Below are 25,574 nucleotides of genomic sequence, written 5' to 3'. Positions count from 1 at the left end.
AAGAACAATTTGGGATGATTTTGAATTTGTATGTAATGCATAAATAGACTAAAAACCCTCCTTCAGATCTGTAAAGGAGTTACAAATGTGTGGGATGTGTACTTCGGGAAGGGACTGAACTTTTCGGTTTGACCACAAAGCAATAGAACAGTACCCATGGTGCGGGGTGCAATAAAAAAGGACATTATGGCATCATAATAAACAAACTACTGTAAATGATGAATTGTCTGTTTTATTCCTCATGTCGAGGTTGTGGGATAACAGTGAATCTTTATCATACACAAACACATGTTGACGTACCTTCTCACCATTTCTGTCATTGGGACTGTGATGGATTCAGATGTCTCACAAAGACGAGTCAGGTAAGCATTTCCTCACTGAAATGTAAAATGAAAAAAACCTTCCCTGGGTGTTCTCTCTTCCACTAAATTATTCTGCTGACATCCAATCAGCTGGCTTCTGGCTTTCTAAAGAGGACGAAGCAGCAGAGATTATGAGCGGGGAAAATGGAATGCAATTTTTGCCAGGGATTTTCTGGCCAGAATAATACATCGGAAGTGCTGAAGTCTTTGAAAACTCTTCCTTTTATCAGCCACGAGAGTTCGTCTGAGGAGAGAGAGAGTGAGGACAGGTGAGAGAGAAACGAGAGAGAACGGCATGAATGAGAGAGTTAAAGTAATGGCTGAGGGATAGACATAGTGAGGGATTTTTTATTTTTGGTGAATTGTGCACATCATACTTCTTCCGTCCTTGGTGTAACTCTAATGGCTGTGGTACCGAGTCCAGGCTTTTATGGGCGATATCAGAACCGCTGCACTTTTCCAGGTTAGACACGACCTCCTCCACCTAACGTTACAACCACAAGATTTCTGAAGCCCCGAGAGACGAGGAGGCACAGGAATGAGTTAGAGTCATAATAAAAGATAGTTAGCTGTGACATTCAGAACGAGTGAGAGAACTGAGGACCGCTAAATGTACGAGATTTTGGCTACACCGCTGCAGAGCAGTGATTTTTGAAACGCGATTGGGTCAGTTTTGAGTAGCACTTGGGTGGGTTTTGTTGCTTAAACCTGAAGGAAAAAGATTTGATAAAAGGTAAAGATTTGATGTGAAGAAACTGATGTGATGCATCTAACACCACTAAATTTGATTTGAGAAAAAATAATGCAGAAAATAAGGACTTATAGTAAATATCAGTCTGATCACAATATACAGCAAAAAAACAAAGAAATCAAATATATGGACCACTTTTATGGTTTGTTGTTGTTGCTGCAAATTATGTTATCAATCATGATAAGCATAGGTCTTTTAAAAAAAGCATACAAATGACAAAATATTTGATCTTTTGTTCATTGAAATAAATCTGAAATAATATAGAAATATTTGATAGAAATACTTTAATTAGATAAAAAATAGAAATGTTGCCTTGACAACTAAATGTAATTATTTTGTTGAAGTACTAAAATAAAAATAAAGCCAAATAGAATTGTTTTTTATAAAAAAATAGCCCATCCAAATTACTTAAAATTAAAAGGAAGACTGAAAATGAATTAAAGCTCATTTCAAATATGTATGCATATTACAATTGAGCATAAAAAATATTAAGGGTTATGAAAACAAAATCAAAACATCAGATGAAATTCTTCATATTGCTTGTTTTTAAGTTCTTCAATTTGACACATTTTAGAGGGCAAACAATCATTTAATACACACAATATCAAAACTAACATCAGTTGGACACAGTTACAGTTTGAATTCATTGTAAGCACACACACACAAAACGAGAAAAATCACAGAATGACTCATGTGAATAATATTGCCTACAGTATATCTAACACTTCAGAGCAGTGCAACAAAACAAAACACCTAAAAATCCCAGCGGCACAGTAAACCACAGGTTTACTCCTCAATCCAGAATCAATACGGGTACGGGTCTCGACAGATCATTTCCCCAGATTTCATGTCGATGGGTCTTAACATTTCATGAATAAAAACCCCACCGGCAGCTCATTATGTTCCTTAATTAGACTGCAAATGTTTCATCACCTCAGTCTGCAGTCACAGTTCTGAAGGAATCCTTTTCTCCTGAAAGCTCCTGTGTTTGTCTTGGTACTGTAAGCCAGATTAACACAGAGGTATGTCGAAAAATCATAAAAATAGCTGTACAGAAATGACTCCTGCTTTGCTGTAATCTCTTTATTCATAGACTTTATTCATGTCATATTTCATTTGGAATGTCACCGTCACAGTCAAAGAGGTTACTTAACGAAAAGAGAGAGAGAGAGAGAGTCTATTTTGGCCGTACTTGAACACAACACACTTTGCATGGCTTTCCAGTGCTGTTTAGTTGGGATTGGAAGCGTCTGTCAGTAAAGCTTAACGTCTGAGTATATTTGTGTGACCCTTGGCTACATTCGCTCTGACAAGCTAGGACTCGTGTAAAGTCACGCCTGTCGCTCCAAAAAGCTTCTGGAGAAACCCGAGCACTGGAGAAGGAGGGAATTTTCACGCATTTACAATAGGAAAACACACACACAACTGCATAGTGACCAATCTCGACAGGAATATCCATCCATCCGGGTTCCTGAGGCATCGCAGGCTTGTTTAACCCATATTCTTTCCTCGGGGCACTTGTGCCCTTGTTTTCTTAAGGCCACTACGTGTGATATCCAACTTCCATTCATCCCTTTCTTTTCCATATCCCTCTTCGCTCCTCTTCTATCCCCACACAGACTTCTCTGTATTGGAGAATTGCAGTTGGATGGCTTCACCGCTCTTCTTGTTGCCCTAGAAACAGGAACACGGTTTTGAAAACGCAGGCGGAATGGGAACAAATCGCTGAACGCAGGCGCGACAAATGTACACAAACAGAGTGCGGAATCAGTCTCTTCATCAAGGTCGCCTTCCTTTGAAAAGCCTGCCCTGCGAAGGCCAAGGACTGTCCGCGGACAGCGTGTGTTACCAGGACAACCAGCGCGCAAATCAAACAGCTAGGTCTGTTAAACAGAAAGACAAAAGACCTGCAACTGCCTCTGTATGCACAGATTTCTGGAGCATTGTTATTCACACATAAGTTTGGTGATGAAACCTAGTTTCCTAGATAGACAGTATTTTAATGCATAAGCGGCATGCTTCCTACGCAAAGCATGTTCAAAAAGGTAGCCAACAATAATATCCTGCTTTTTAAAAACTCTTTTTGGCAAGAGCAGTGAAAAAATCTATTTAAGATGGCAGATGCCTTAAGCTGAGAGAAACGTTAACTAAAAATGTAGGTTGCATTCAAAACTGAAAGTTTAAGTTGCACTATTTTACCCAATATTTGTTTGTTATCTCTTAAAAGCTTATTAGCTCAATATTTTGCACCATCTTCGCAAATTCCTTGCTAAATTCCTAACAAGTAGTGCTATCTTGTGTGGTGTGAGTCAACGTAATATTAAAATAGACCCGATTTATGATGAACACATTCCTGGTCTTCTTCTTGTGTACATCTATCCAAATCAAAATATTTTTGTCTATTTGTATTTTTTTTAACCACATCGGATTAACTTTCTCTATTTCTGGAAATGATTTCACTACAAAATATGTTGACTTTTCAATAAAAAAGAGAAAAATAGAAAGAAATACTCACTAAAAACTAAATGATTAACCCTCAAAGACCCAAACATTGATCTCTTCGTGATTTTTGTTCCACCCTTTGTCTTTTGGATCTCATTAGTTATAAAAGTTATTATTATTAAGTTATTGTTATTAAGTCATTAGTTTGTTTTGGCAACATTTGTGTCGGTATAATTTGAGAACCTTTGAATTTATAACACCGAGCACAAAAATGTACTTGAAAAATAAAATATTTCATATATTCAAATAATTTCAATAATATATGAATATTCATATTACAGCATTTTTAAATAAAATGTATTAATTTTAATACAAATTAATTAAATAATTAATATTAAATGTATATATATTTTTATACCCCTCAGAAAACTTATACAGTGTTTTTTTTCCATACACTCCATACTTTGAGAACATCAGAAAATACCTCATAATTTTTGCTACACTTTAAAATGGTTTTAGATCTATGTACTTTCACATTCAAGACTTTCCCTATCACTAGACACACAGAAATATATTTTTAAAAATATTGTATGTCAAATATTTTTACGTGTAGATTTTAACCCATGTTTAGCAAAAGTTTTTTTTTTTTTTGCCAAATTTTGTAATTGTTTTACGCTGGGTCTCCAAGGGTTAAAAAACCAGTCCAAGCTAGTTTAAGCTGATCTTTCAGCCTCACCAAGCTGGCCCAAAGTGCCCAATCCCCAGCTAAAACCAGGCTGGGAGACCAGCGAATACATTTTTCTCCATTCGGCAAGAACATGAGTGATTAATAACTCTCGATTTGGACAGATTATTCTCTTAATTAACTTCCTTGATAATTACAGGACCAAAACTGACTCCATATACTGCAGGAAATCTGAGCATTTTTCAGAATTGAACACTTGAGACTTTAAGTGACAATGGAAGTTCTGAAGAGTGACGCTTGAATACAACTCTCTCCCTTTCAAACTCTCTTCTAATTGGCCATGAACACAGTGTGACACCGCATATGCCAACGCAGCTCAACAGTCTTTAATCTTACAGATGTTTCTAGAAGTCCCTCAGCGGCTCCTTCAGCTGCCCAGAGTTAAACATCAAGGCATATACACACCCACCCTCACGCAGACTCGCTGCTAACTTTCTGACTGCAGTGGATGCTAGTGCGGCTTGAAAAAAGGGAAACGACAAAGAAAGAGCAAGGCTAGTGAAAAGAGTGCAGGGAGGGTTTAACTGAGGTCATTTGAACAGAGTGTGGAAGAGAAAATCATTAAGAACTTGAAGCATATTTTCAAAAACACTTCCGTGAATGTCCATTAGAGGTCACTAAATTACACAAAATAATTTGAATTATGTTTTTTTTTTTTTTTTTTTTGAGAAGACTCTTATGCTTACACATGCTGCATTTATTTGCCCAAAAATACAATAAGATAATAATAATAATAATAATTTTATATTGTAAAACATTACAATTTAAAACAACAGTTTTCTATTTTATTTTAAACTAAAATCTAGCAAAGAAGAATTTTCAGCAGCCTTGTCCAATGCTCAATTATTATCGGTGCTAAATTATTCTTTTTATTATCAGTGGTGAAAACCGGGTTTCCTAATTAATAGTTTTAAGGAAACAGACTTTTTTTGATCATTTTCCTGCTTTTTTAAAACAGAAACTTTTTGTAATATTACTTTTGATCAATTTAATGCATCCTTATTGAATAAAAGTAGAAGAAACTAAAATGTTCCTCTGCATTTCTCCTCTTCTCTATAATTTAGATGTCAACTCTTTTTGGCTCCTTGACTAATTGCTTTTGCTCCTCTTACTTAAAGCACTTTGGATAAAAACATAGTCTAAATGTGCAAATGTAATGTAAATAAAGAGTTATTTTTGCGGTTCTGTTTAGTGCAGCACAACCTCAATTTAGAGCAATGAAGTTCAGTGGTGTTGATGTCTAATTTCCTCAATCAGCTTCTTCTCCTAAAAACGTACTTGCTTTTCTGGGTTTATGCTTCTTTAATAAACAAAAATAGCAAAGAGAGGCAGGAGAAAGATGGGAGAGATTGTTTTTGCTATGGCACCATTTACAATCTTTCTTTAAAGGAAAGCATTTAAACCTGCTGTTGTTTAGCTAACCTTGGTGGCAACAGCCTTTAGTTTAGCCAGAAGAGTAGACTTGTTGGCATAAACCACTTCTTCCTCCTCGTTCTCGTCTCTTTCTCCTTCCATAATGGCGCAGCTGTCCGCCGCCGGTAACTCGCACTCTTTATTGGCCGACATCACAAGTTTGGAATACTTAAACTCCAGCCTATCAGAGCACAAAGATAGAGAACCACAGCGCTGATTAGCATAAACAAAGAGAGATGGTTGTATATCTTCAAAAGCAAGAATCATACTTTTTGTTCTTCTTCCAGAAGTAGCAGGTCAGGGAGACGAGCAGAATAGCACAGAACACTCCAAGCCCAGCGCCCACCTTCAGCCAGAAATCAATGGCCTCGCATGGAGACGTTCTCTTCGGCGGGAGAGACAGTCCTCCGATACACAGCCGAGGTTCAGTCCAAACAAACACAGTGTCCTTAGAATGAACATTTGCATCATTACATTCTTAATTTAGCATTTATTATTATACATTTACTCTCTTTTATTGTTATCCATTCCATTTATACTCATATTACATTGATGTAGTATTTCCTTTTAGATTCCACATATGAAAGGTACATCTTGTTATGATTAAAATAGTGTCTATCGGATGATGGAAACTTATTCACAACCAAAAAACTATTTTATATGCAAGGATGTTTTACTAAATTTGTCTTCTCAGTTTTTCAGGGTAATAAATGTTCTGTTCTTTTCTAAGAATTGGTATTTGCAAAGTGATATTTAAAGACTGCTAAGATCTGCTGTATCTACATGTGTAAAACCACAGCTTCATCTTGATTTATTTGTTATTTTATTATCTTATCTTATCTATTGCATTTCCGTGTCGTGTTAACATGACCCAGCCTTGACTTCAAACTAATTTAAGTAATGTATATATATAAAAAATACTCATAGCTGTTTGCATCTGACGTTTATCGATTGTGTGTGTGTGTCTAATTGGCTTTTCGAAGTTATTATACCTCGATTTTATTTTACTCTCTTAGAGTTTTAGCAGAATATGCAGTTTGGATTCTGTATACTTTTTTTATTATTATTTATTAATAGATTTTATATTTTTTATTTTTATATATATATATTTTTTAAGATTTAATATTTCATTTTAAGCATCTGTAACCGTTGTTACTGATGATTTATCATTTTTGTTTTAAATGGAATAAAAATAAAACAGCACATATGAATATATTTAAAAATGTCATTTATTCATGAGTTTTCTTCAGTGTCACATGATCCTTCAGAAATCATTCTAAAATGCTAATTCGCTGCTCAAGGAACATTACTTTTATTATCAATCGTAAAAACAGTTGTGCAGCTTGTACACAACAACATTTATTTGAAATGGAAATCTTTTGTAACGTTGTAAATGTCTTGAATGTCACTTTGGATTGATCACATCCTTACTGAAAAAAAGTATTAATTTATTTTATTTAAACAAAAACTTACTGACAGCAGCCTTTAAAACAGTAATGTACTTAGCTTTTCCCTTTTCTACTTGTTAACAATATGAGAAAGTTATTTGTGTCACTTGAGCATCATGTTCGAGGTAGTCATCATCATCTTTCAAACTGCACCTGTCACAAACACGTGAACACCCACTGTGATTTTGTTCATCATTTTTGTTTTGCCTGCTTAATGTGAGGAATATTCCGCATGTGTGTCACCACATTGAGTTCTGAAGAAAACAAACTTCCCCTAGATGAACCTCTGATGATAAATTCAGTAGAATATGCACAAGTCACGACAGATGCGTTTCGTTACTAGACTGACTACTTCAGCGAAGATCAGACTATTATCTGATTTAATGTTTTAACTTGCAGTTCCCCGCCAAAGCCACATATGTGTGTGTGTGTGTGTGTGTGTGTGTATATAGTATATATATATATATATATATATATATATATATATATATATATATATATATATATGACCCTGGACCACAAAACCAGTCTTAAGTGTACATTTTTCAAAATTGAGATTTATACATAAATAAGCCTTCCATTGATGTATTGTTTGTTCAAATGGGACAATATTTGTCTAAGATAAAACTATTTGGATATCTGGTATATTAGGGTGTAAAAAAAAAATTCTAAATATTGAGAAAATCACCTTTAAAGTTGTCTTAATGAATTATTTAGCAATGCACATTACTACTCAAAAATTAAGTTTTGATATATTTACGGTAAGAAATTTACAAAATATCTTTATGGAACATGATCTTTACTTAATATCCTAAGGATTTTTGGCATAGAATAAAAATCTAAAATTGTGATCCATACAATGTTTTTGGCTATTGCTACAAATATACCCCAGCGACCTTAAACTGGTTTTGTGGTCCAGGGTCACATATATATATATATATATATAATATATATATATATATATATATATATATATATATATATATATATATATATATATATATATATATATATATATATATGTATATATACTGTATACTGTATACTGTATACACACACATACACACACACATATATATATAAATAATATACAAAAACACTGTATATACAGTGTATATACAGTAACTCATCAATTAAATTAATAAAAGTGTACCTGCACTCCTGCCCTACAAGCTCCTTCGATGGCGTGGTAGTCGACAGCAGTGCAGCGTGGGCATGCGCTAGAGCTCTCCCACAGGAAGTGGAACGTGCAGCCGTCACAGGTCCCTGCAGGACAGTCACTGACACAGGACAGAGGGAATCAAACTAAACTAGAATTTAGCTACTTTTACACTAATTTTGTTGCCACAGGATTTTGTTGTTTTTTTTTGTCTGCAGGTTCTAGCAATCTCCTTGCGGTTTAAACAGAGGGGACCCCTCACAGAAGGAAAAACCATAGGACAAAAAAAAAACCCTGTGTGGCTAGTTTTAACTAGCAACTGTGCAGGTTTTGCTGGAGACCTGGCAACCCTGAATGAAACCATTTTAGAGTGATCTTAAACACCGTAAAAAAAAAAAAAAAAAAAAAAAACACAGATTAGAGAAACTTATTGTGTAACATTATGATAGATGTGTATAATGTAATGTTTAATTTAATATAATTGGGATATCACATGTAGTTACTAAGTAATTACAAAAATATTAATAATGCATATTATATATATATACTTACAATGATTATATTATTATTATTATTATTATAACTTTTTATATTAAGACAATGTAATATATAATCACTATATATATAAAGACAGCTAATCCTAAATCCTAAAAAAAAATCATTACATTACATACACCCCCACACATAAATATATAAATCCATAATCGATAATTAGTAATATATATATGACTAATAATTGCATTAATATTAATAATCTATATTATAAAAGCAACAAAATAAGTGACTACACCCATGGCAATAACTAAAATAAATGTAATAAAAATAAAACGAGAAAAATACATCAACTCAGTAGCCCTGCAGTGAGGTGATTTGACACGGCATGATGGGAGATGCCCTGTGCCAATTTTAGACTCCATTAACAGCAGTGTGCTTGTTTGTGTGTGTGTGTGTGTGTGTGTGTGTGTGTGTGTACCTGGGCACAGATAAGTCTCCCCTCATTGTTTTCTCTGGGTTACAGCGCAGTGAAACCACTGCATTCCTGCCTCTCGGACATGAGGCTGTGAACTGTGTAGATCTTTACAAATAAAAGACACCATTAAACACGTAATGGATGATAGAGGGAAAAGAACAAACATCAAACTTTATTAATAAAACCCTACAACTAAAACCCCAGATAGCTATATGAGAGGAACTTTAAGAGGCACTTTAGGTTTGATGATGTAAACGCCAGTACCGATAGAAGAAGTGGACATCTGGGATTCTCTGGGATGCAGATGGAAATAGTTCTGGTCTGGTGGTTATTCCGTTAAGAGATTTCTCCACTGTGGCTCCTGTGGCACAAACACACACACTACCTGTCTTAGAGGACACATGGGGGTGACAGGCAACACTGCAGGAAGTGCGTAGTAAGCAGGACCACCCGTAGATTCAAGTAATTAATCGTATTTATCACTAAACAAGAACCCCGTTTTATATATACTGAGTTTTATACCTGAGAACACAGATGAATTAAAGCAACAGAAAACTACAGCACATCTTTACTGGCAGCTTTCCTAATATTAAAGCTGCTGTAGGTAACTTTTGTAAAGAAATATTCTTTACATATTTATTAAACCTGTCATTATGTCCTGACAGTAGAATATGAGACAGATAATCTGTGAAAAAAAATCAAGCTCCTCTGGCTCCTCCCAGTGGTCCTATTGCCATTTGCAGAAATCCAACAACCAATCAGAGCTGCGGTCCGTAACTTTGTTTGTGTTCAAAATGTAGAAAAATGAACATAATAAGCGAGTACACCATGAATCCATTTTCCAAACCGTGTTTTTAGCTTGTCCTGAATCACTAGGGTGCACCTATAATAAGTTTTTATATTCGGACTATTTTAGATTGCTTCGGGGGTACCGCGGCGGAGTAACCCAGTACCTTTGTGATTCTTCATAGACATAAACAGAGAGAAGTAGCTCCGGCTATGATGTTCTTCCGCAAGACGCAAGCAGTTCTGTTTATTAACCGCTAGAGCTTCAAAAGTTATCAACTGCAGCTTTAAAGGCTCTGTCAGAATATTATGATCATTTTATGTAAACAAGAGATCGCCTTTGAATTATACAGTGAACATATAACAACATACAAGATTTTAAAGTTAATATAGTATTTCATCTAGGGTCCAAAAATGCTTAATTTATTGTTTTAAATGATTGAATTATTATATTTCTGAAAAAATATATATTATTATATACTTATTAATTATTTAATTATTATTTAATTATATTAATTATTATATTCATTTTAATAAGAAAACAATGTTATAAAATATTATACAAACAAACATATAAAATGTAAATGGAATATTTAAAGAATAATACTAATTTATATATTTAAATTATTTAATTAAATATCTAATAATTACATAAATATTACATAATAAATCATTTTCAGGCAGGATTGTTGGGGTGTTACAGGATTACTCATGTGGAAGGTATGTGGAAAACATTGCTATTCTGTTTCTCATATATATAAAAAATATATTTTGCATAATTTCCCTTAAATAAATAATGCATTCAGATAGTAAAGACAAAAAAATAACACCACGTGAAGATGGTTTTTAGTTGCCACAATCCCCATGTGGTCTTCTCATTAACAACAGCACCGCTGACAATGTTTTTGCTCATAGGTGATATTTCATACTTATATAGTTTTGATGATTAAACTGCAAATGAATCTACTTCAGTTAGAAGTCCCATCAGGATTTGACTTATAATTCAATAAGCCATTAAGGACGCTTTTCTCCATTATTTACAGATAATGGAAAGTCTGTTAAACATTTAATTGATGTCATAACTTACTATATTAATTTTAGCAGACTTATTAATAAGTAATTCAAATGAAAGAAATATGGACATGCACATCACAAACGCTACACTATCAAGAAGTCGGAATACATTTTAAGATGTGAAATTATGAAATTATCATCTCACCCTGAAAAGTGTCGGCCAGGCTAATGGACTGAGAGGAAAGAGCAGTCCTTAAGCCCCGCCCATCAGATGGGATAATCGTTGATTGACAGAGAAAAGCCTCCACTGAACTGCCCTGCTGGCCACCGTCAGCGTCCTCATTGGGCAAGTTTGTGACATTATCTCTGCAGACCGCAGCCTTGTGACCCTGCCAAAAGACAGATGAAGGGATAAATAGCACTATGATGTCATTTCTGCTTATTTCAGGTGTTGGTGTGGTACCTCAGCTCCACACAGGCTGATATTGAAGAGGTGGTAATACTTTGTGCCCTTCGCAGTGAAGCTGGGCCCGTTCATGATGGACCCAGTGGAGTTCAGAGCACTGAAGTCATACCAAAGGGTCCGATTCTGGATAGTGTATGTAAACAAACAGTCGCTGAAACACACACTGTGCTCCTAAAATTGAAACATTCAAGAGAGAACGGTCATACACTTATTACTTATCATTATTCCTGAAGCACTTTCAGTAATGCCTATTTTCTCAACCACTAATCTAATGGAATTAAGACTTGTGTATCTGTTTGTTTGTTTGTTTGTTTGTTCAATTCAAAATTATAAATTTGACCAATTTATATATTTTGACTTAAATTAACAGTATTTTTCATACAAAGTCACCCTTCACCATATTTTTTTCAGTAGTTTCTGAATATTTATAGTGAATAATGATAAATGTCATTAGCCAAACATTTGAAAATAGTACATTATATTAAAATTATATAAAATGATATAAATATAAAATTATATTAAATTATAAATTATATAAAATTAAAAATATTACCAATATAACCCTGTATAAAAGGCCATGTTTCAATATAGAAACATGTACAGTATATTGGGAGAAAATAATTTATTTATTATAATTTTTTATTATTTTTATTTGTTAACAGTTTTTATATGTAGTAAGAAGAAAAAAAATAATAAACTAATAAATATATCAAGAAATAAATGAAAACTAATTTATAGGTGCTATTCTTCCACCTAAAAACAGAGAAACTGTACCTTGTTGCTTTTGCTGCCTGGCCCACACGGCTGGCACGCTTCTTTGCCATAGATGTGATGCCCAGATAGGACAGTGTTAGGAGGGCACTCTTGGCACTGGTTGGTCTCTTTATCAATGTAGTGTCCAGCTGGACAGGGCACACAGGAGGAGCCGGCCCGCTGAGACTGCAGGGCACACGGCCGACACGCTGATGCCACTCCATCCATGGCATTAGTGACAGTCACGGAGTAAATCTTCACCATGTCATTTACATACTGACGCACCTGATGGACAGTGGGAATGAATTATGAACAGCGTGAGTGTGAATGAACAGCGTGAGTGTGAATGTATTTGTACTGACATCACTAGCCTGACTGGTGCGTTGAAAAGCCCAGGTGAACACAACAGAAGAGTCTTCCGTCATGATGTGTGTATAACTCTGTTTGCTTTTACTCCCCTCCCATGATTCAATGACATTTGTGCTCCTTCTGTTCACATCCTGAAGCAACAAAAAAATCAATAACACTTTAAAAAGAAATTAAAGTCTGTCCACTTTTAGTAAACGTGAAGGCATATTACATTGCTTGTTTTCTACATTCCAAAACGCTATGACTTTCTTTCTTCTGTGGGACATGAAAGATCATTTGAAAAAATTGCACAGCAATAAAGGGGTGAAACTCTAAAACATGTAGAGTACAAAAACAACACACCAACTCACACACGTGCAAACAAACACTTGTACACACACACCTATAAACTGGTGTGTCTATAACACTGCAACTATGTAAAATAAAATCAATAATTCAACTAGAAATCAGTAAAAAAAAAAAAAAGTGGACAGCAAGGAAGGGTTTACACTTCAAAACATCAAGAGTGTAAAACAGATACATCCACTCACACACACTTACCTACACAGACACACACATACAGAATTATACATACTCAAATGAATTGGTATTGCTATAACCATTTAGCCAAAATGAATCAGAAGACTGAAATAAGAGGTAAAAATCAGATCAGACCCAGAAGGATTAATCTTTTAAAAAGCATTTCTGCTAATTTTTGTTGCATTTTTATAGACTTTTATGTTTTGTGTAACAAAATGCTTTCTGTGTTCAGGTTTGAATGTAGTAATAATAATGCAAAAACCTACACTTCAAATCAACATTAAAAACAACAAAAAATATAAACCTTGACAAAAAAGTCGTCTTTGAGAATGCCTTAATATACAACTAAATCAATAACCTAATAAAAGTAAACAATTATGTATTTAAAAAAACTAGGGAATTCACATGCTTCTCTACAGGGTCCTAAAGTGGAATTACAGGTGGGCACTAATTCAATTGCTAATTGCTAATTAAAGGGGCACTAAGTATTTTAATTTATTTTTTTGCATATGTTGTGAATCTTCATCTCATGTAAATGTGCATGACTTTAAACATTCTACCCAGTCTCATTAGAAATTGTAGTAATTTCAACACAATTACAGCAAAATTGCAATAACTCATTCAATCTTTGTGGCACAAAAATATACAACCGAAACAACACTTTACCCCAACCCTAAATTTAACTGTTACTGAAAAAATGTTTGAGTTTTATTGTATATTTTACATGTTTTTTGGGGCAGAAAGGGTTAATGTGGCATGGGGGCGGGGGGTAAATTTTGTTTCCATTCCAAACCAATTAAAAGCAGTCATGGAAGAGTTAGAAAGTCAGAAGTACCTAACTTTATAAAATATTTTGAGTGGCAGAACAGCAAACACGCTCACCGTCATGAAGTAGAACTCACAGTCAGCTGAGCAGCTGGTTTCAAACTCAAAAGTGATCCGGCCGTACTCACTGTCGGATACACCTCGAACTGACACAGGCAACCTGATACGACAGACAGTAACAGACTCATTTCTAAACAGACAGCACAGGTTATGTAAGGACAAACCCTTCTGCATACACACCATGTTCTGAGGACATTATGTTCTTGTAATACCAACTCACACAGCCGAAACGTTCGTGTACAGCATTTTGACCATGCTAATCACACAAGGCTTTAATGAGCTTTAATGAATGTAAATAGCACTGGACGGCACTTGAACAGTGTAGTTGTGTGGAGGTAGACAAGGACTTGAAGACTCACTTGAAACCAGGCACCGTGAGAGTTAATATGAGATAATCATTATCCGAACGACCTGCTCCTGATTGTACACGATCACCCGCTACTTCCCAACCTAAACACACAAAATGTTCGAGATATGAAGGTAATATGCACACAATGTACACAAAAATAAGAACGTAGAAAAATCCCATTTACATTTATCAGTGATGCAACAGCGACACCTTGCAGTAAAAGCAAGCATTGCAGCCATATTCCGTAACATAATACAACACCATACTCATGTAATCTCTCACCATTCGATCCATCACAATTGTTGTTGGCCACATTGAAGCAGGATGTCTTCATGTTGGCAGGCAGCACGTTCCACCACTTGTACTCATACCCGAGGACAGGCTCTGTGCCAGCTGGACAAGGCTGGCATGCTACAGATGCCACACAATCCATCGTTAATATCTTTTGGCTGTTTGTTTGAAATGATGTTCATGCTTTAAAAAAAAAAAAAATCATAATTTATATATCCTTTTTAAGATGGCAGTATAGTTTCTCACCTTTGACCCCATCGGAGTAAGTCCCGGGAGGACAGGGAGAACAGGTGGCAGTGCCGTTGTTATAGAAACCAGGATTACAGGGTGGACAAGGCTCACGCTGACCAGATGGTGGCAGTGTTACTGCGCCAGCAGCAGCTGCCAAACAAATCTGAGGCTCTACCCACTTATATTTGACCTGAGTCTGAGAGAGACAGCATTTATGTACTTGAATGTTTTAAATAGAAAAATAAAGAATATTTATATTTTACTACATTTCATTTTTGTGATCAACAAAACAACAAAAAAGCAGGCAACAGCACACACATCCATCTAAACTGGGTGCTTGACCAAAAAACAAGCAGAAAAATATTTAAATGTAAAGTCGGCAACACTAAAGCTCCAAAGGTATCAAAAATGTATTGTTTAAAAACAGCAGGCGTTTCAAGCAGGCAGGCTTTTCATCAGACATCCATTATTTTACTACATTTCTCTCTCTATAAATACACACACACACACACACACACACACACACACACATGCATCTCAAAATTCATGAAAAAGTTCATTGTTTGTAACTTAACTTAAACAAAAAGTGAGACTTTCATATATTCTACATTCATTACATGTAAAGTAAAACATTTCAAAAGTTTTTTTTTTTTTGTTTAGATATTTATAATAAGAGCTTGCAGCTCATGGAGCTCAAAAGTCTAGTATCTCAAAATAGTAGAATATTTACATTTGAGTTTCATTACATGACCATCCCTATGATATAAATGCTGGGTATCTCTTGTTCTTTGAAACCACAATAATGGGGACGACTGCTGACTTGGCAACGGTCTAGAAGAAAATCACTGGCACCCTCCACAAAGAGGGTAAGTCACAGAAGGTCATTACTGAAAGGGGTGGCTGTTCACAAAGTGCTTTATCAAAGCACATTGAATGCAAAGTTTACTGGAAGGAAGAAATTGGGTAGGAAAAGGTGCACAAGCAACTGGGATGACCGCAAGCTTGGGAAAACTGTCAAGCAAAGCCGCTTCAAACACAAGCGGAGAGCAAGCGGAGAGCATCAAGGGTCACCACACTCACATGTCTTCAGGAAAAGGAGAAAAAGAGCTGGACTGTTGCTCAGTCCAAAGTCCAAATAATATTGAATTTTGCATTTCATTTGGAAATCAAGGTCTGGAGTCTGGAGGAAGACTGGAGAGGCACAGAATCTAGGCTGCTTGAAGTTGAGTGTGAAGTTTCCGTAGTCAGTGATGATTTGTGGAGCTGTGATGTCTACTGGTTTTGGTCCATTGTGTTTTATCAAGTCCAAAGTCAGTGCAGCCATCTACCAGAAGATTTTGGAGCACTTTATGCTCCCATCTGCTGGCAATCTTTATGGAGATGCTGATTTCCTTTTCCAGCAGGAATTGCCCACAGTGCCAAAACCACTTCCAAGTGGATTGCTGCCCATGATATTACGGTGCTTGATTGGCCAGCCCACATGTCTGACCTGAACCCCATATGGAATCTATGCGTAATTTCAATAGAAAGATGAGAAACAGTCGATCCAAAAATGCAGAGGAGCTGAAGGCTCAACAGTGTCATTTGTGCTAAAGGAGCCCTGACCAAGTATTGAGTGCACAAATTAACCTACTTTAAAGAAAAATCCTTTTTTTTTTATTGATCTTAGGAAATATTAAAATATTTTGAGATGAGCTGGAAGCTCCAAAAACTTTACATATAATGAATCTAGAAATGTGAAAGTTTCACTTTTTGCAATAAGTTTAAATTATTATTATTTGTTTTACTTTGTCATGTTATAAAAAAAAATTATGTTGCACCTGTATATATTTGTATAAATTTGAGGATTTATGTACTTTTATGTTTTAAATGGAACTATAAAGAATATTTTACGACATTACACTCTCTCTCATATATATATATATATATACACACACACACACACACGCATACACACACACACACACACACACACACACACACACACACACATATATACATACATACAATACATATAAAAAAAGTTTGAAATGCAAGCTTGAGTATATATTAATTTACAAATGTACATAAAAGTATATATGAAATAAACATGGGACACTTGTGCTTAAAAAATACAGTACATACTTTTTTAGATAATTATTTTACCTTTCCATCTTTATCACAATTGCTGTATGTCTGGATGTAATCTTTTTTGGAGCATGGAGGTCTACTTTTGCACATGGCAGAGCCTTCTGCTATTAAAGATAGAGAAAAGTCATACCTCACATAGACATGAATAGTTTGGAACTGGAAGACAAGTCTAACACAAGCAAAACTATTCAAAGTGTTAAAAAGGAAATATTTTGATATGAGGACAATGTAAGTGATATCAGAATCTGTGTGTGTGTGTGTTCTATTCCTTTAAAATCAAATGGCTTCATCTCTGTCCATACAAAATATGCATCTGCATGTATGTACTAACAGGCGTAGTGTGTTTTTGTGTTGCAAGGTGTGCAGGAGCTGGCCCCTCGGCCAGAGTATGTGTCTCGTGGACAGGGCTCACAGGAGGAGGAGCCTGGGGTGCGGCTGAACATCCCAGGCTTACATGGAAAACACTCTGATGTATATGCCACACCTGAAGGAGAGAAATGTGGTCAAATAATCTTTCAATAAGGGAATGCTTTTTATTTTCCAGATAAAAATGGAGAACACATAAGTAGCACTTCCTGACCTTCAATCTGAATGTTCTTCAGGAGTACAGGTTTGGCTGCTTTAAAGCCGAGTGTTACTCTAGTGGTTCTCCAATACAGGATATTAGTGCCAGAATTCAGATTCACCTGATAAATAAATAACATTTTAAAATATACTCAAAGAGAACACAATTATTTAAAACCGCAATCTTATTTCACAATATTATATTAATCAGTTTTGTGAAAAAAAAAAAAAGTTTAAATCCCCAGACTTTCGAATGGCATTTCAAGTCTGAGTGTATAAAGAAAAATAATAGTAGTAGTAGTAGTGTGTAGTTAAGTGTTTTTGACTTACACTATGTGTTCCCCACTCTCCATGAGTAGTTAATTTGATCCATTTTTTATTTGAATCCTGGTCCATCTCTTGACACTGGTCGTTCTGAATCTGTCAAAAAAGAAAAAAAAACTATTTTTGCAATAAAAATAGCTGCTTTTGATGTCTTAAAATATCTTGCAGACAAGCATTTCACATCCGAAATGGGATCCAAACTTACAAAGAACTCAAAGAAGATGCTGTTATCCACATACTGATAGTCAAAGGACACTGACCCCGGCTTCTTCAAGTGTACAGTGTAGATCAGAGACACGGTACACTCATCTCTGTTGGACTCCAGATACGAGCCCTGAGCGACCCACTTTGCACTAAACACACACAAATACACAACAACACACACACACACACACACACTGTGGTGACTATACAGTCTTAAGTTATATAACAGGATAAAAATAAATGATTGGTTTAATACTGTATGCTTAAATCTACATTTTTGATATTAAATAAATAAATAAAAGGAAGGGGCAAAAATACAGTGTTTTACTGCAAAGACATTGATGAGAACAAACAAATGAGAACTTGGATTGGGAACAGTCATTTTAGATCTATCTGACTTGCTGTAAGTGTCTTATATGATTGTTGTCTTTTATGCATTTGGATTTTATTTCTATGTAGTGTCATAAACAGAACACATAATCAATAACTTTAGAAACACAGCAAATACAGAAAGCAAAAACCATATGGTCTTCAAAACAATCTTTTGTACATGATAAGTCCAAAGGAACTGACCTGCTGCAGGTGGACCCATTCTGTGCATTGGGAGCATTGTCAGGGCTGGTAGCCAGGCTGCTGAATCCAGGAGGGATGTCGTCCCACTCATCCAAACGCAGGCCGCTGCCCAGCGAGTAAGTGCCAGATGCACACTGAGTGCACTTCTGAGCAGACATCTCCAGAAACTCCCCCGCTTTGCACGAGAATGCTGACCGAAAGACATAACAAAATGTACAATGCATTTTATCCAAAAGAGAAAAACATAGTGACCAGATCAATCACTAATCCAAATACTGGGTGGGTCAAATGCACCAAAAACTATTATTATAGATCTTAAATCAGTTAGGCCATAACATTCATACACATACATAAATAAACATGAATTAAAAAAAAAAGTTGTTTGTTAATTCTATTTAGCTTTTTTGGTTAGTTAATCAATTAATTAAATTTATTAGCTTTTTTTTTTACCATCATGTCAACTTCTTTGGATGTTTTTTGTTGTTGTTGTTTTAAAGATCATACCAGGATCTTTGTTTATTTAAAATAAATAAATAAATGTTGTTTTTAATGCCATGCCAGCTTATTTTGATAAATAAATAAATATGCAAGCTATCACAGTACTCCTCTGAAAAAAAAAATCAATGACATAATAACAAAGTACACATTAACATCAGTGTAACTGTCAATTATAAAATCAATAATGACAGCTTTCCTGAAAAAAAAAAAAAAAATATATATATATATATATATATATATATATATATATATATATATATATATATATATATATATATATATATTTTTTTTTTTTTTTTTTATTTACAGGAAAGCTGTCATTATTGATTTTATAATTGACAGTTATATAATATACATTAAAAAAGTGAGTTTTTAACTTACGTGATGCGACACATTTTAAAATGAATAATGAAATGAATAATAAAACAAGAAATAAGGTAATGAGTGGGACCTATTTTATAAACAGGGATCTCACAAAGTCATGAAAAAATGTTATTTGTTTTTTTTTTCACCTTTGTAGTCTTTGTTGTGTCCCAAGAAAGCAAAAAATAATTTAATCAATATTGATCAATGTTTTGATGAATATTACTGAAGTTATTAATAATGTGCACAATAAAACTTCAGACATTTATTAATCAAGTAAAAAGAGTCATTTTTCAAACTTTAGTTCAAATTACACATGACTAGAAATAAAATACAAGGGCCAAGGACTCTGTGAGGTTTTGGGAATGATTGCTCTGGGGCCACTGATCATACTCTGTCCAAGAGGAAATTCCTCTGTGCTGATAAGGGGTGACAAATATGCTGTTCTAATTCACACACTTGACATTCAAAACAAATGGAATCACATTAATGTACACATTCATGCATGAACATGCAATGTCCTTTTACAAAGTGGAAAATCCTCCTGTCTGTCTAAGACACTATGTGAACCTACTGCAGTCGGTGCCCTGCACAGGTTCTGGTAGTCCTGTACACTGTCCTGGATTCAGAGGAATGGCCACTCTCCATCTCGATCCGGTGCTGTCACACTCTGTGTACTGAAAGTAGTAGTCCGCCTGCGAAAACAAACAACACGTCTAAATTTAACAAGTTACTTGTGTTTTGTGGGTGTGATGTGTAACGTTTGACTGTAAAAGAGTAAATCACATGGGTGTTTGAGTATTGTGTGGATTTAATGCAGAGTTAAACAGGGTCGTAACATGGCTTAATAAATCCATGAGTCATCTGTCCTGAGTCTGCTGTGTCCGCACCCTTTCCTCTCCAGGCATCAGCATTTGTGGGTTTTAACTGTGTATGGTTCTCAGGTTTTGAACAGAGCTTTCTTGTTCACAACCATGCACTGACTGATTTTTCATTCAGTGCCTTAAACAATTTCCCCTTCACTCAATAGGCTGTATCTTGAGTCAGAGTTAGACTCAACCAAATTGATCAAACGGGGATAATATGTGCAAAATATACACACGCATTAATAACTTAATAACTTGCAATTGAGAAAAGAGTCAGAACTGCAAGACGTAAACTCGCAACAGCAAGAAAAAAAGTCAGAATTTCAATAAAAGATAAAATGACTTGTTTTAGTCAACTCAATGATTCGATGAATGACTCGGTCATTATATGCAAAGAGAAACATACTTATTCCTAACTATTGGAATAACAACATAACCTAAATAAAAAAAAATAAAAAATAAGTGTACAAATGTGAGCAACTCTTTCAAGTAAACAAATTCAAAAGAGTCACTGGGATGAATCAAAATGCCCACTACTAATCAGAATATTACAGATTTATTGATTTAGCTGAGATGTGACAATTTTGTTTGGCCAAAATGCAACAGAAACCCTCCAAATAATTTCTTTATCATCACATGCCTGCAGATCCTTCAGCACTTACTGAGTGACTGGGAAGGAAAGGCAGCTATCAGGAGGAAGCTGATAATAAAACCCAGAATGCCCTGCAGGTCAACATACGGGAGGGCAGACTGAGAGACACAGCTCAAAACAGGAAATAGTCTGATATTACCATACAAAAGCCTAGTCTATTACCACAGATACTGTAATAATGTTCCACTGAATGACACAACGCAAGACAGCTCACTAAAACTCATGTAGCTAAATCAATGCTTTCTATGCAGCCACTATAATCACTTTAGTACATTATAACAAAAGATTAATATTTCAGTGCTTCGGTTGTTAAATCTTGTCATATGAAGAATCAGATTTGAAAGAGTTTTTTTTTTTTAATCTCATTAACTGCATCTTTATAAATTGCCTCTAAATATGAAACAAAAATAGCTGTTTTTGCTCTCTTTTTACTTTTACATGATTACCTTTTTTGTTTTAAAGGTTCAATAAACTGTTCGATTGATAAAAAGAAAACTGTTATTTCATATGCTAGGCTTTACTGGATAATGTAAATAATTATTGCAGCCTTGCTAAGGAACTATGTGCAATTACCATCTGATTTTTGTAAATGCATAAGCCAAATAGTTCCAATTCTGCAATTTTGTTCCTTATTCCTAGTCAAGCACTGCAGTCAATATTTTAGTTTATGGGACACACAGGGATTTTAACAGTCACAGTTTTTCCGTGCACAGACGAGGTACTGAGCTCTCAGTGAAAGCGGTTTCAGCGTGGCTATTCTTAGCATCATATCACCAGGCTCTTGAGATGGGCACGCAGTGCTGATCATCTCTGTGAAAAGCTCTGCTTAGCACTCCACTGGAACCTTATTCAGCCATTATCATAACATTAGACATAAAACACACACCCTGGCTGGATGACAAGTGCATATCTGCAGTGAGATGCCCATCCCAAACAGCAATCGGACACCAATCAATATACAGAGACAAAAAGCAGCTCAGTTTCTTGATCAATATGCATCTGAAAAGCTCAAGATACCTTAGTATGCCATAATCAGATAAACAAAAGACTTAATAATAAACTGACATTCAGCTTAAAAAGGATTCAGAATACCTGAAAAAGAGATATTTGTATCGTGTATGCAGAAACAAAAATAAAATAAAAGTGCCAAAAACGTGACTTCAAAGAACCTAAATAAGTATTCAGAGCATCAAAAGCCATTTCCCTACAGTGAAGGAAGTACTGGCAGAATTTACAGCTCTTGTAAGAACTTAGGAGTCACATTAAGCACTCCTGAGCTTCCAAAGACGTAGCCTCTTGCAGAACTATCTTTTGTAAAAGCATGTTTAGATGTTCGCCAATAGTATTTCCTACATATTTAAGCAAAGAAAGCCATAAATAACAATAAATATTGAGTGTCTAAACCAGCCTTTTACATTATTCAGACAGCCTTTGATTGGTTGTTGTTTTTTTCAAACCGTGTGTAGAGTATCTGACGCACCTGTTACTTTGGTTATTGTAAGGTGTGACAACCTGAACCTGCATTATCTTGCTGCACATGTCAGTAAACACTGATCCCAAAAGTGCATATAAATATATCGAAAACCACAGATGCTTGAAAAACAGATTTATTTACTGGACGAGCGTATCAAACGCAATAAACGCTGGCTCTGAAAGCAGAAACATAAGTGGGAGTGATCTCTCACCTCTTTACACGGGCGCAGGTGAGCTGCAGACGCCTTCAGGATGAAAACAAAACATATCCACGCCGTATGATCCAGCGCAAAACGGCCTCGGTGGCGGACAATGGTCTTCCTCGTGCGCTCCATCGCTTGCTGATGCCGAGTGGAATAACGGGACCGTCCCATCACACCAGCGCGCGACGTCAACACTGAACGTCATCTTGACGGAGCCGCTTTGAAGTAATATAAATGACGTCACAACGGCGTTACCCAAAATAGTCCTAAAACTAGTAGCTATCTTAAAATAGATATATCTACTTTGTGTTTTGAGGTTTTAAAGTTTGAGGGTGACAGTCAAATTCTTTGTATAATTATACACTGTAGAGACATAAATATAATATTTAAAATATTAATTCGAATAAGGACAATGAACATTCAGAACACTGCTTTTACATTTACCGATAAAATATACCAAAGCATTTGTGATTGTTCTTCATATGCACGCCAAAAGATGGCAGTAGTTTCAAAGAAATTACAATGTGGAACGCTATGCTTTAAAACTATTGAAATATTTTTCTTAAACATTTAAATAATTGTTATCTTAAAAGTGAAAAATACCATGGTATCTGTCAACTTTACAATAACAGTGCATTGTATGTCAAAAACAAAATGATCTTCTTTTTTTTTCTTCATGGAGAATCCAGACTCTGCAATAATCATAATGGTCTACAACCCAGAAAATATTTCACTTCCACAGTGCATGTATACTATTTTATTTATTGCCAGTTGTCAGACCTTTGGCACCAGTATTGTTCTCATAACATAAATCACAATATTTAATAACTAACTGAAATGCTGCTTTATTAAGCATGACTTCACTCTTGGTAGCAACAGAAAATAATATTGAGTACAAAATATTGAGTATATACAGCTTTGGCAAAATAAAATTAGCAAAAAAAGTACACCTTCCAAATATTCAAATAAAAACTTAATAGATTTGAACATGCATCTTATCACCTATGCAAACATAATCAAAACTGTGAGGCTCACTTCTGACAAATAAATCACTTTTTAATGTGCTTGACAGAATTATGAAGGTCAAGTAGTGTGTCTGAATCATGTCATCTTCCGACATCATGGAAGTACAGATTGGCACACAGACAGAGGAGGATAATGAGACCTATGGAATAATAAATCAGACCACGAAACTTTGGATCCAGATCACCTTGACGATACCAGAATATCTACAAAAAACAGAAACATTTTTAGCAAATTATATATTATATAAACACTAAAAGAAGGGGGGGGGGGGATCACCCAAAAGATTCAAACATCTTGTTACAGCACTTTGACCATGAAGCACAGTAGAAAACTAAATTGTAAAACTCCCATGATTTGACAAAAAGATAGATTTTGATTAACATGCATCATTATAATAGAGTTGGAAAACATTTAACCACATAGATCATATATAGAAATTTTATACAGTACTAACCAGCACCAATACAGAAGAACAGATCATGATGATGCAGACCACAAAGAAAATATTTAATGCTGTTGGAGGAGGTTTAGGGAAGACAAACGAACTGATGACAGTTACCTGAAAAAGTAAGGGGAGGGGTTAAACAAAAACATTACATTTTCAGGTACAACTAGCAAGCTGCAGCTGAATGGATCGGTCATTAAAAAAAAAAAAAAAACAGAGTTTGGTTATAGTATTGGTAAGTTGTATATATAAACAATAGAAGTCTATGCTGTGTCCTCATTTAGATAGCTAACTAAAGGTGTGTGTTAATACTCACTAGGACAAACAGAGATGTGAGTCCACCAATAGCCAGATTAACAGCTGTGTGCTGAAAGAAAACAGAAGTTGACATGAAGAAATACAGAGGCTAAATTTGATTTGATGCAAATCTTTCCATATATCCAAGTTCATGTTGTGCATGCTTAAATCCCTTTAATTCTGCTTCATAATCTCCCTCTAGAGTCCTGTAATGCCTCCTCAAGAGTTAAGCCTTGATCAATAAGCAATAAACCAATCTTAAAAATCATGTTTCTGAAATAATGCGGATAAACATTTAAAAGCTAACAGTAAAAAGCAGTAACTGTTTCTCTCACCCGAGTTAAAGGCTCTCCAAACAGCGTGTTTTCTGCGCCACTGGAGCGCGTCCTGAAGTCATCATCCATGTTGCTGCTGGGATTGAGAGGGTTTGTGGTCATGAGAAGCGGATCATCTCTGAACCCTGCCTCAGCCTCCTGCACTCATGATCAGGCCTGAAAGCACTTTCTCATTCCTTCAGATGCGTAACACTCACTCAGGCCTCAGGCCGAGGCAGAAACACAAAGCGAGCTGTTTTACATACATCTTAATGGAACACAGGGAGACGTTGTTAGGAGAAATGGTCATGTGAAGATTATGCTTTAAGTATTCAATTCACATCACATCCAATCAAAAGAAGTGGGCGGAGCTTAGCGGCCCAGGTAAAATTGGTTCAAATTATTATTTTTATATTTTAGCTATTCACTGTTTCCCCAGTCCCTCTCTTCGTTTAAATGTCTTTAAATATTCCCTGTATAATTATTCGGGTTAAAATGACTTTCAATACCTTTGCTAAAACAACTTCTATGAACGAGGTTGTCAGGTGGGACCTGTTACTTTTCTCAGCGCTGGTAGAGAGAGACTAATCACATTCATTTGTGATTACTAGATGATAATCTTTAAAACCATTTCATTAAAATGAATAACGTTTCACTATATAATAAATGATAATAATAATAATCTAATA

At 35.2% G+C, this 25,574-nt stretch overlaps 2 protein-coding genes across 6 annotated transcripts in view; both read right to left on the bottom strand.

Moving 5' to 3' along the window:
- The window catches only part of elapor2a (endosome-lysosome associated apoptosis and autophagy regulator family member 2a), a 51,004-nt gene extending 27,778 nt beyond the window's left edge, over positions 1–23,226 (bottom strand). For 2 of the 5 annotated variants that reach the window (XR_003294294.1, XM_026287163.1), the window contains exons 1-21: positions 22,813–23,225; positions 20,184–20,304; positions 18,749–18,938; positions 18,177–18,324; positions 17,978–18,067; positions 17,664–17,769; positions 17,415–17,567; positions 17,099–17,187; positions 14,969–15,149; positions 14,714–14,842; positions 14,442–14,532; positions 14,080–14,182; positions 12,672–12,809; positions 12,331–12,594; positions 11,554–11,727; positions 11,296–11,479; positions 9,555–9,651; positions 9,294–9,395; positions 8,315–8,441; positions 5,983–6,161; positions 5,723–5,894 (exon numbers count right to left, since the gene is read on the bottom strand). Coding sequence is in view for 4 of the 5 variants with exons in the window: in XM_026287163.1 (XP_026142948.1) it covers positions 5,723–5,894; positions 5,983–6,161; positions 8,315–8,441; positions 9,294–9,395; positions 9,555–9,651; positions 11,296–11,479; positions 11,554–11,727; positions 12,331–12,594; positions 12,672–12,809; positions 14,080–14,182; positions 14,442–14,532; positions 14,714–14,842; positions 14,969–15,149; positions 17,099–17,187; positions 17,415–17,567; positions 17,664–17,769; positions 17,978–18,067; positions 18,177–18,324; positions 18,749–18,938; positions 20,184–20,304; positions 22,813–22,974 (3,000 nt within the window). In the remaining variant the exon portion in view is untranslated. Of the gene's footprint in view, positions 1–1,681; positions 2,788–5,722; positions 5,895–5,982; positions 6,162–8,314; positions 8,442–9,293; positions 9,396–9,554; positions 9,652–11,295; positions 11,480–11,553; positions 11,728–12,330; positions 12,595–12,671; positions 12,810–14,079; positions 14,183–14,441; positions 14,533–14,713; positions 14,843–14,968; positions 15,150–17,098; positions 17,188–17,414; positions 17,568–17,663; positions 17,770–17,977; positions 18,068–18,176; positions 18,325–18,748; positions 18,939–20,183; positions 20,305–22,812 lie in introns of those variants that run through there. The other 3 variants (XM_026287162.1, XM_026287161.1, XM_026287164.1) reach the window with 3 other exon arrangements.
- Positions 23,227–23,545: 319 nt separating this feature from the next.
- tmem243a (transmembrane protein 243, mitochondrial a) lies at positions 23,546–25,206 on the bottom strand. The gene is made up of 4 exons (XM_026287175.1): positions 24,907–25,206; positions 24,591–24,641; positions 24,284–24,388; positions 23,546–24,032 (listed from the first exon to the last, which is right to left on the bottom strand). The coding sequence occupies exons 1-4, from the start codon at positions 25,006–25,008 to the stop codon at positions 23,910–23,912; spliced, it is 381 nt and encodes a 126-aa protein (XP_026142960.1). The 5' UTR covers positions 25,009–25,206; the 3' UTR covers positions 23,546–23,909.
- Between the last annotated feature and the right edge of the window lie 368 nt (positions 25,207–25,574).

The sequence above is a fragment of the Carassius auratus genome, chromosome 18 (assembly GCF_003368295.1).
Source record: "Carassius auratus strain Wakin chromosome 18, ASM336829v1, whole genome shotgun sequence".
Classification (NCBI taxonomy): domain Eukaryota; kingdom Metazoa; phylum Chordata; class Actinopteri; order Cypriniformes; family Cyprinidae; genus Carassius; species Carassius auratus.
This window is presented reverse-complemented; position numbering and strand designations above follow the sequence as displayed.

Bases quoted from the DNA above. Each gene is read 5' to 3' on its own strand.
- tmem243a (XM_026287175.1), bottom strand. From the start codon at position 25,008: ATGACCACAAACCCTCTCAATCCCAGCAGCAACATGGATGATGACTTC. The intron at 24,642-24,906 runs GTGAGAGAAACA...GTTTTCTTTCAG, and splicing joins TTGGAGAGCCTTTAACTCGG to CACACAGCTGTTAATCTGGC. The intron at 24,389-24,590 runs GTGAGTATTAAC...TTACTTTTTCAG, and splicing joins TCACATCTCTGTTTGTCCTA to GTAACTGTCATCAGTTCGTT.